General features: G+C 48.7%; 1 protein-coding gene across 1 annotated transcript in view; it reads left to right on the top strand.

Annotated features, from left to right (window-relative positions):
* Nucleotides 1-109: 109 nt before the first annotated feature.
* The window catches only part of cpsf2 (cleavage and polyadenylation specific factor 2), a 35,352-nt gene continuing 23,823 nt past the window's right edge, over nucleotides 110-11,638 (top strand). Inside the window, exons 1-4 of the mRNA XM_038775251.1 lie at nucleotides 110-264; nucleotides 7,305-7,480; nucleotides 9,186-9,345; nucleotides 10,151-10,256. Coding sequence (XP_038631179.1) covers nucleotides 7,332-7,480; nucleotides 9,186-9,345; nucleotides 10,151-10,256 — 415 coding nt within the window. The 5' untranslated portion in view covers nucleotides 110-264; nucleotides 7,305-7,331. The remainder of the gene's footprint in view (nucleotides 265-7,304; nucleotides 7,481-9,185; nucleotides 9,346-10,150; nucleotides 10,257-11,638) is intronic.

The following is an 11,638-nucleotide window of genomic DNA, read 5'->3' as shown; positions in this document are numbered from 1 at the left end:
CGTTCACGGCCCTGCACCTCAGGCCGTCTCCCCCAATTTCCCTCAGCAACGGACCGGCCCAATCACACCCGGCGGAGGGGGGGGGTGCATGTGGAGATGGTGGAGTCCATTCACCCCTGACCCGGTGACGCAGGGGGCAAGATGGCGGCCGGGGCAGCGGGAGCCGGTGTGGGGCTGGTGGCGTGAAGAGCGAGCGAGAGGAAGGGAGGGAGAAACCTGGCCGGGCGCTAGGCCGCCGCAGCCTCGGTGCTTACCTTTAACTCGGTACGTTTTACACCGCAGTCAGTTGTCTCAATTGAAACGGCGTGTGTTTAGACGCTGGATTTTAAAAAAAGAATGAAGAGTGAGTAGCATCAGAAATAGGCGGCGATGGGCCGCCCTGCCCTTGTTCATTAATAATCCCCACCCAAATGGACAGCGAGACAAGAAGACGCGTAGAGCGATTGAAAACACCGCACAGAAGGGAGCCATTCAGCCCATCATGTACATGCTTACCCAGGTGCCCTTTCTAATGCCATCTTCCTGCACCCGGCCCTCAGTCCTGCAGCTTGGAGCACTTGAGGTGCAGACCCAGGCACTTTTTAAAAGAGTTTAGCATCTCTGCCTCCGCCACCAACTCAAGCAGCGAATTCCAGTCACCCACCACACTCTATGTAAAAAAAAAAGTTTTTCCTCCTGTCCCCTCGACTCCTTCTGCCTTTTGTTTCTGAACGCACAGTAAGAAGTCTTACAACACCAGGTTAAAGTCCAACAAGTTTGATTCAAATCATTAGCTTTCGAAACATTGCTCCTTCCTCAGGTGAACGAAGAGGTGGGTTCCAGAAACATATATATATATATATATATATATAGACAAAATCAAAGATGCAAGACGATACTTTGAATGTGAGTCTTTGCAGATATTAAGTCTACAGGTCCAGTCGGAGCAACTGGAGAGAGGGATAATCACAGATTAAAGAGTTGTGAATTGTCTCAAGCCAGGACAGTTGTAGGATTTCGCAAACCCAGGCCAGATGGTGGCCAGACCATTTCTGAATGCAGTTAGTTTACCATTTCTTTTTCTATCAACATCACATCTTCCAGTACATTTTCCAGTCCACGGTTGCCATGTGGTTTGCTTTCAGTTTATTATTTGCATTTGATTTATTGTCATGTGTACTGAGGTACAGTGAAAAGTATTGTTCTGCGTACAGCCTAGACAGATCTTTCCGTCCATGGAAAAACATAGCACATACGATAAATGCACAATGTAAATGCACAGCCATCGGGTGATGCATATGGAGTGTAGTACTACTCAGTAGAGAAGATGTGCGGAGAGATCAGTTCAGTCCATCAGAGGGTCATTGAGGAGTCTGGTATCGGTGGGGAAGAAGCTGTTTTTGAACTTGTTGGTGCAGGTTCTCAGACTTTTGTATCGCCTGCCTGATGAAAGAGGATGTAGGAGAGAATAACCCGGTTGGGTGGTTTTTGATTATGCTGCCCACTTTCCCAAGGCAGCAGGAGGCATAGGCAGAGTCAATGGATGGGAGGCGGTTTCGCGTGATGGACTGGGCTGTGTTCACGACTCTCTAGTTTCTTACGGTCTTGGGCCAAGCATTTGCCATACCAGGCTGTGATGCAGCCATTTAGGATGCTTTCTGTGGTGCATCTGTAAAAATTAGTAAGACTCCACGGACATACCAAATTTCCTTAGTTTCCTGAGGAAGTATAGGTGCTGTTGCGCTTTCTTGGTCGTAGCGTCAACATGGGTGGACCAGGACAGGACGGAATTTGAAGCTGTCAACCATCTCCACCTCAGTACCATTGATGCAGACAGATGTGTATGATATTTTGCTTCCTGAAGTCCTTAGTTCTTGCTCCTTAGTTTTGCTGATGTTGAGGGAGCGATTGCTGTTGTTACACCACACCACTAGGTTCTCAATCTCCCTCCTGTGCTCTGACTCATCGTTGTTTAAGATCCGACCAACTACAGTCATGGCATCAGCAAACGTGTAGATCGCGTTCGAGCCAAATTTTGCCACACAGCCGTGTGTGTATACAGTAGTCCCCCTTTATAACGCGGGTGTTGGGGTCCAAAACCCCAACCCGTGTTGTATCCGAGCCGCGGATATCCATGATGGGGGGTTTTAAATTTATTTAAAAATCTATGCTAGCGCTTCCCATTGTGAGTCTACGGGGGGCGGGGGGAGAGGTCAGACCCCCGTAGACTCACAATGGGAAGCGCTAGCATAGATTTTTAAATAAATTTAAAACCCCCATCGTGGATCCAATTAAAATTTCAGCGGCCGGCTCACTTTGATCCGGAGAAGGAAGCTGCTCTCAGTGAAATAATCAGCCGGCCGCTGAAATTGACACTGCCGGCTGCTCTCTCCCTCCAATCCAACTTTTAAGTTTTAATGTTTCTGATTGGAGGGAGAGAGCAGCCGGCAGTGTCAATTTCTTTTTTTTTTCCTCCGGCTCGCCCCCTCTCCCCCACATCCTCCAACTAGACCCCTCTCCCCCCACACCCTCCGGCACGCCCCCTCTCCCCCCCCCCAACACCCTCCGGCTCGCCCCCTCTCCCCCCACACCCTCCGGTTCGCCCCCTCTCCCCCCACACCCTCCGGTTCGCCCCCTCTCCCCCCACATCCTCCAACTAGACCCCTCTCCCCCCGACACCCTCCGGCACGCCCCCTCTCCCCCAACACCCACTGGGCTCTGTCTCCTCCTCTCCCCCAACACCCACTGGGCTCTGTCTCCTCCTCTCTCCTCCCCCCCCCCACCCCACCCACCTCACACCCTCCGGCTAGCCCCCTCTCCCCCCACAATCTCCAACTAGCCCCCTCTCCCCCCACACCCTTCTGCTCGCCCCCTCTCCCCCCCCCCCCCACACCCTCAGGCTCGCCCCCTCTCCCCCACACCCTCCTGCTCTCCCCCACAGCGTCCAGCTCGCCCCCTCTCCCCCCACACCCTCCGGCTCCCCCCCCCCCCACACCCTCCGGCTCGCCCACTCCCCCCCCCTCTCCTCCCCCGTCCCCCAACACCCGCAAGGCCCTCCTCTCTCCCCCAACACCCGCAGGGCCCTCCTCTCTCCCCCAACACCCGCAGGGCCCTCCTCTCTCCCGCAACACCCGCAGGGCCCTCCTCTCTCCCCCAACACCCACAGGGGGGTCTCCCCCCAACACCCGCAGGGGGGTCTCCCCCCAACACCCGCAGGGGGGTCTCCCCCCAACACCCGCAGGGGGGTCTCCCCCACACCCGCAGGGGGGTCTCCCCCACACCCGCAGGGGGGTCCCCCCCACACCCGCCCCCCCCTCTCCCCCCCACACCCGCCCCCCCCTCTCCCCCCCACACCCGCCCCCCCTCCTCTCCCCCCCACACCCGCCCCCCCACCTCTCCCCCCCACACCCGCCCCCCCTCCTCTCCCCCCCACACCCGCCCCCCCTCCACTCCCCCCCACACCCGCCCCCCCTCCTCTCCCCCAACACCCGCCCCCCCTCTTCTCCCCCCCAACACCCGCCCCCCCTCTTCTCCCCCCCCAACACCCGCCCCCCTCTTCTCCCCCCAACACCCACCCCCCCTCTTCTCCCCCCCAACACCCGCCCCCCCTCTTCTCCCCCCCAACACCCGCCCCCCCTCTTCTCCCCCCCAACACCCGCCCCCACTCTTCTCCCCCCCAACACCCGCCCCCCCTCTTCTCCCCCCCCAACACCCGCCCCCCCCTCTTCTCCCCCCCAACACCCGCCCCCCCTCTTCTCCCCCCCCAACACCCGCCCCCCCTCTTCTCCCCCCCAACACCTGCCCCCCCTCTTCTCCCCCCCAACACCCGCCCCCCCTCTTCTCCCCCCTCAACACCCGCCCCCCCTCTTCTCCCCCCCCAACACCCGCCCCCCCTCTTCTCCCCCCCAACACCCGCCCCCCCCTCTTCTTCCCCCCCCCCAACACCCGCCCCCCCTCTTCTCCCCCCCCAAACACCCGCCCCCCTCGGCAGTGTCAATTTCAGCGGCCAGCTGATTGTTTCAGTGAGAGAGCAGCTTCCCTCTCCGGATCAAAGTGAGCCGGCCGCTGAAATTGACACTGCCCGCTGCTCTCTCCCTCCAATCCAACTTTTAAGTTTTAATGTTTCTGATTGGAGGGAGAGAGCAGCCAGCAGTGTCAATTTCAGCGGCCGGCTCACTTTGATCCGGAGAGGGAAGCTGCTCTCTCACTGAAACAATCAGCTGGCCGCTGAAATTGACACTGCCGGCTGCTCTCTCCCTCCAATCAGAAACATTAAAACTTAAAAGTTGGATTGGAGGGAGAGAGCAGCCGGCAGTGTCAATTTCAGCGGCAGGCAGATTATTTCAGTGAGAGCAGCTTCCTTCTCCGGATCAAAGTGAGCCGGCCGCTGAAATTGACACAACTGACAGTTGGGGTCCATAAACCCCCCCACGGTATATCGCGAACCGCGGTATAACGGGGGACTACTGTAGGGAGTATAGTAGGGTATATATATTAGAGTAGTCGACACAGAAGTTTGTTATTCCTTTTACCATGATTAAAATGAAAACCTTTTCAGCAGAATGCAAGAACACCTGGATCAAATTTGCATGATATTCTTGAAAAATGCAACCAGCATGTTGCAGAATTCCCAATAACTTGCATCACATTGGTTAACAACAGAATTCTAACTTGCCCCTCAAATGGATGAATGTTACACAGTAGGACTTGGTATGCAAACTGATTTAATACTCAAACCTGTTGGAAGTTGGAATGAAATGGAAGGTAAAGAATTGTATTGAAAAAAAAAATGGTAGGGATTTTGCTGTACTGAGGACTTGAGATGCAGATTAGCTTAGTAACATATACTTTGTTAAGCAGAGTGGAGACTAGCAGTCGAGGGACCTAGATCAGAGTCACACACAGCAGAGCTCTCTCAGAGAAGCAAGCTGCTGTGCAGAAAAGGAAACAGAAGTATGTCTATGTCATACGTACCCTATGTGTAGTAGTTATTTGCTGGATTTGGCCTATAGTGTTAGAACCCATGGATTTTGCTTTGGGAGTGTGCATTCTTGGAGTTTAGGCAAGTAGATAGATTCAGGTGGGGGAGTGGTAATTTAAGTACACTATGTAACCGTTATTGTAGTAACTAAATGTTTTTTTTACTGTTACCTTGTGTTTTAAAGTGTAATTAACGTTTTTTATTTGAATAATTTACAACAAAAATGACCCCTTCATCACTGAGTTATATCTCTTTTCTCACATTTTTTCCCAAATCGCAGAAATGAATAGTTAAGAACCGGCATACCAAGTTTCTTCTCTGGGATTTGGGGCACCCTGGCTTTGATGATCAGCATGGTTCATAACTTACCCTTAAAAGCCAAACTTGCTTATGGTGCAATTGTTTGTCAACCAAGTCCCATTCTTAACCTCTGCTGTAAAAAGAAATGCAATATGAAAAAACTGCTTCGCTTTGTGGGTGAAGAGCATTAAGTACTATTCAGTCATAAAATTGGGAGGATAATAATCTTTATAATAATAATCTTTATTATTGTCACAAGTAGGCTTACATTAACACTGCAATGAAGTTACTGTGAAATTCCCCTACATTCTGGCGCCTGTTCGGGTACACTGAGGGAGAATTCAGAATGTCCAATTCGCCTAACAGCACGTCTTTAGGGACTTGTGGGAGGAAACCGGAGCACCCAGAGGAAACCCACGCAGACACGGGGAGAATGTACAGACTCCGCACAGACAGTGACCTAAATGGGAATCGAACCCGGGTCCCTACTGCTGTGAAGCACCAGTGCTAGCTACTGTGCCACCCATTCATTTGCTGGATTTTGAGTCTTGTTTATGAGACTGCGATCAAGTAGTGGCCTGGAAGGACCAGGGGAAAAGACAAAACAACAACAGAAATGTGCCGTTTTTTTGAATAATTTTTTTTAGAGTAGACAATTATTTTTCTTTTCCAATTAAGGGGCAATTTAGCGTGGCCAATCCACCTAACCAGCACATCTTTGGGATGTGGGAGTGAAACCCACGCAGACACTGGGAGAATGTGCTAACTCCCCACAGACAGTGACCCAGGGCCGGGATTCAAACCCGGGTCCTCAGCGTTGCAGTCCCAGTGCTAACCACTGCGCCACATGTCGCCCCCATTTTTTTGAATTATACATGGAGAAGAAGTACCTAGCATGGATTTCAGAAAGGAAAATTGCGCTTGAGAAACGGTTCTTTGAGGAGATGACAGTGTGAATGGGGACAGGCAGTGGATGTGGTGTGAAAGGCCAATGACTACACACAATACCTTGGAGGGAATGGAGTCCAAATTTGGAATCCACAAAAATAGAAATAGTAAATCTGAGGACCAAAGAGCACTTCAAGGCAAAATTGTTCAAATGGCAGAGCTGCAAAATAGTGATTGATGGAATTTGATGCATGTTGCGGGTAGCACCTTTACTTGGCCAAAGAGGGAGATGAGATTTGGGTGGGTTTCGGTTAAAAGCAGCTCCTCACTGCATAAGACTGTAAGCATCTAACTGAATATTTGAGAAAATACTGGACAATCTCAGCAGGTCTGACCGCATCTGTAGGGAGAGAAAAGAGCTAACGTTTCGAGTCCAATGACTCTTTGCCAAAAGCTGACAAATTTGGACAGAGATGTCCAAATTTGTAAAACTGTCACATAAACAAGGAGGAATATAATATGAGATTTTGGGAAAGACTGCAATGAAAATACATGGAAATCTATATGTGTGCCAGTATATTTGGATGCATATGAGTAGATCTAGACTTTTCATTACCACTGTGGAAGCTTAGAACATAGAACAGTACAACACAGAACAGGCCCTTCGGCCCTCAATGTTGTGCCGAGCAATGATCACCCTACTTAAACCCACGTAACCCGTATACCCGTAACCCAACAATCCCCCCATTAACCTTACACTACGGGCAATTTAGCATGGCCAATCCACCTAACCCGCACATCTTTGGACTGTGGGAGGAAACCGGAGCACCCGGAGGAAACCCACACACACACGGGGAGGACGTGCAGACTCCACACAGACAGTGACCCAGCCGGGAATCGAACCTGGGACCCTGGAGCTGTGAAGCATTGATGCTAACCACCATGCTACCGTGAGGCCCCTTGATTGTTACTTATTTGGTTTCATGAATAGTTCAACCAGTTTTTTAGGCACCCCTGCATTTTGCCATTCTCGATGTCCACCTAGTTTCCTAGTGGTTGCACCAGCCCTGGATCTTCAAATGTCAGTGATATTATTTTGTTTCCATTTAAATTCTGTATAGATTCTGTGCGTTGACATATTTCTCAATTTTGCCAGTGCTGATTGTTTATTTGAAAACCAGCGATGACGTCGATCATCAAACTGACCACCATTTCTGGAGTCCAGGAAGAATCTGCCCTCTGCTATATGCTGCAGGTGGATGAATTCCGCTTTCTTCTTGATTGTGGCTGGGATGAAAGCTTCTCCATGGATATAATTGATGCACTTAAAAAGTAAGCAAAATATTATTTACATGTTTTAATATATAGATGGATAGCTGAATACACAGCCGACACAGCCGGGGCTGGTTTAGCTCACCAGGCTAAATCGCTGGCTTTTAAAGCAGACCAAGCAGGTCAGCAGCACGGTTCGATTCCCGTACCAGCCTCCCCGGACAGGCGCCGGAATGTGGCGACTAGGGGCTTTTCATAGTAACTTCATTGAAGCCTACTCGTGACAATATGCGATTTTCATTTTTCACAATGACTGGGTGAAAGAAATTGGGAATGCATAAAAAACATAATTGGAAGAATGCAAAGTTCTTGGAGGATTGTAGGGCTGGAGGAGGTTACGGAGATAGGGATGAATGAGACCCAAGGGAGATTTGGACATTAGGATGATAATTCTAAATTTGGAGTGTTGGCTTGGCCGGCACCTGGCACCCATTGTAGGTTGGTGAACACAATCCTGATGGGAGAACATGACTTTGTCTGTGTTTGAAACCGAAATAGCAGAGTTCTGGACAAGCTCAAGTTTACAGAGGTTGGAAGATGGGAGGCTAGTCAGGAAAGCATTGTAGTAGTCCAATCTAGATGCAACAGAAGTCTGGACGAGGGTCTCAGCAGCAGTTCAACTGAGGTGGGGTGGGGACAGGTGATAGTATGCAGGTGGATGTTGGTGGTCTGGGTGTTGGATTGGATATAGTGTTAAAAGTTCAGCCCAAGATTGAATAGGATGCTATGTTTGCTAATTATTTGAGTCAACCTAAGACAGTGTAAATGGAGGGGAATGGAGTTGGTGGCGAGGAGCAGTGCTCATGGCATGGGCCAAAAGCAGTATCTTTGGTCCTACAAATGGTTCATTGGAGGAATCTGCGATTGATAAATTCTTATTAGATAAATTTATCAGGAGATACAGGAAAAATGGGGAAATGAGGTTGAAGTTCAGATCAACCATTGACTGATGGAAGAGGATCAAGGGTCTGACTGACCTACTCTGGTCCCTATCACATGTAGCTGGCAACTTTGTGAACATAGGGGTAATAGAACTCATTTGGCACCTGATCCAAATGCCATTTTTCACATTCCAGCTGAGCCAGTGAGTATCTGTAGCCCACTCCTTATTAGAGGGGCACACAGTTGAGAATGATTCAAGCTTTTGTCTATTTTCCACACATAGTGGACTGGATTCTCCGCAGGCGTGAACCTCTGTTTCACCAGCAGCGCGCACTCACTTGCAGATGTTCCAATAACATGGGAAACCCCATTGGCTAGCTGGCGGGACGGAGGATCCTGCTGCCAGCGGGGGCGCGCCACACCTGGAAACAGGTGCGGTGGGGCGGAAAATCCTGCCCAACCAGCGCGGCCGCAGACTGAGTCTGCAGCCACCACGCCAGCATCCCGACCAGCAGTAGGTGGTTAGTTCCACGCCGTCAGGAACTCGGCTGATTGTGAGTGGAGGATTGCTGGGCGGGCCTCTGGCAATGGTCCCCTGATGGCACGCAGTACTCCGCGGTCACAGCGATTTTCAGGGCCCGGAGAATCGCCGGGCCCGATTACAGCGTGAAGTGGATTCTCCGCCCCCGCGCTGGCCACGATTTTGATGCAGGGCTGCGGAGAATCCAGCTTCCTGTCTTTGCTAATTTGATTCAATTGATCAATTAGATGTGAAAACAATTACTTGTAGCCATCTTGCAATGCATTGCAATTTTTGTTGCAGATATGTTCATTTGGTTGACGCAATCCTACTTTCTCACCCGGATCCCTTACACCTGGGAGCTCTCCCTTATGCTGTTGGGAGGCTGGGCTTAAACTGTGCAATTTATGCCACAATTCCTGTTTACAAGATGGGGCAGATGTTTATGTACGATCTTTATCAGGTGAGTTAATGGCAAGAATTTGTGTTCTTATTCAGTTCATCCAAGAATATTGCTGATGTTCACTCATGTCTGGTGCCTTTAATATTGGGAGTATCATGTGAGAGTACCTTTAAGAAATGTACCTTTGAGAAATGCACCTTTAAGAAGTGGGTGTTTATCAGTGATGTCAGAGTGTGGGTAGAGCTGTGCTGTCTGTCAGCTTTTTACTTTCGTTTTTGCAGGGTGGTGATTTAAAACTAATAACTGCTCTCAGTAGTGACTTTAACCTGATGTGCTTCTGTTAAAAACATTTTTTTTAAGTCTTATGGATGTTAAAAGGAAAGTGGAATGGATTACTTAGTGTTGTAGTCTTTGAGGGTTGTATTTGAATTAATGGTTGCTAAGATGTTCACTATGTTTTAAAAAGGTCGACTTGAGTTCATAGAATAAATATTGTTTTGCTTTAAAAAAATACTTTTCCATTTCTGCTGTACCACACCTGAAGAGTGGGCCGTGTACTCCCCATACCACAATCTATTAAAAGCTGTGGGTCAGGTGAACTCCATGATGCACTTTGGGGTTCTCTAAACCCTGGCCCATTACAGTAGTGAGAGCAATCCTGTTGTGATCGTACGAGCTGCCAGCTGCAACAGCTACTATTCAGCCTGATGTAGGGTTGTTTTTGCCTTTGAACAAATTTTTAAAAATAATTATAATCCTATGAAAGTAAAATGTTTATTCTCGTGCACTTTCATGATTAAAGTATCAAGTTCATAATTTAATTTGATACTTGACAACTGTAAATTGATTTAATTTCTTCTTAAAGTCGCGGCACAACACGGAAGAGTTCTCCCTGTTTACTTTGGATGATGTGGATGCAGCCTTCGACAAGATTCAGCAACTGAAATATTCCCAAATTGTCAATTTAAAAGGTATGACAGTACCTGGATAGGGATCCAGAAGTTTTATTCATTAATGTAGATCTATTTAATAGTGGGACATTTACTTTGGTGATATAGGTTGATGCTAGTGTGCTATAGAGGGATGGATAAATTATGGATTAGTGCATCCATGTCCTGTGCCTAAGTGAGATTTCAAACTCAACTGGATTGTTTAAAGGTATATGCTTCACCTGAGAAAGAAAGACTTGAATTTTCACAGTGTTTTCCATGACTGTTGGATACCTCAAAGCACTTTGGACCCAATTAAGTACTTTTGAAACATAATCACTGATATAGGAAATGTGGCAGCCAAATTATGCACATCAAGATCCCATAAACAGCAATAAGATAATTAACAGATTTAAAATTTTTTTAGAGATATTGACCAGGACTAAACTCTTGAATAGTGGCAGGGGATCTATTGCGTCCACCCGAGAGGACAGACTGTGCCTCATTTTAACATTGCAGGCAAATGATGGCACCTCCATCATTGCAAGACTAATACTGCATGAAGTGGTGGCCTAGATTTTGTGCTCCAGTTTCTGGAATGGGGATTGAACCCACAACCTCTGACTCAGAGGCAAGAATGCTGCCAACAGCTTTAGCTGCCACCTTGGGGGGGGGGGGGGGGGGGGGGGGGATGGGGGGATGGGGATATCGGTTTGAGTTTGATCAGCCTACCTTTGCACAATATCTATTGTTGAGTTGCAGTGCAGTACCTCACAGACCTTAAACTGACTTCTTGGCTGAGGAATTGTGCAGAACACTAAAAGCTTATTCTCTTGCTCACCCTCCGTCCAAAAAAGGCAAATTATGATTGAAAAACAATTTTAAAAATCAGATTAGTTAATAAAAGTGTCCTTGTTCCACTCAGGCACAAAACGATCTCAGGATCGTGATCCCCACCTGATTTGTGCCTGAAACATGGGTTCAGACATGCTTGTGGAGAAGGCTTTGCCGACATCTGAAGTGCCCAGCTGAAATGGGCATTTGGGTCCGTGCATGTCTAAATGAGGTTCAGGAGCCCACCAGCAAATTCAACAGCACTGAGTACAAGTCGATTATCCAGCAGTTCTCAAGGAGATGAATGGAGATGGTATCAAAAGTTCAAGTTTTTTGGACTGTACTCGTTGGAATTTAGAAGGATGAGGGAGGATATTATAGAAACATATAAAATTATGAAGGGAATAGATAGGATAGCTGTGGGCAAGTTGTTTCCACTGGCGGGTGAAAGCAGAACTAGGGGGCATAGCCCCAAAATAAGGGGAATAGATTTAGGACTGAGTTTAGGAGGAACTTCTTCGCCCAAAGGGTTGTGAATCTATGGAATACCTTCCCCAGTGAAGCAGTAGAGGATCCTTCATTAAATGTTT

This window comes from Scyliorhinus canicula, chromosome 2 (assembly GCF_902713615.1).
Source record: "Scyliorhinus canicula chromosome 2, sScyCan1.1, whole genome shotgun sequence".
NCBI classification, from domain to species: domain Eukaryota; kingdom Metazoa; phylum Chordata; class Chondrichthyes; order Carcharhiniformes; family Scyliorhinidae; genus Scyliorhinus; species Scyliorhinus canicula.
This window is presented reverse-complemented; position numbering and strand designations above follow the sequence as displayed.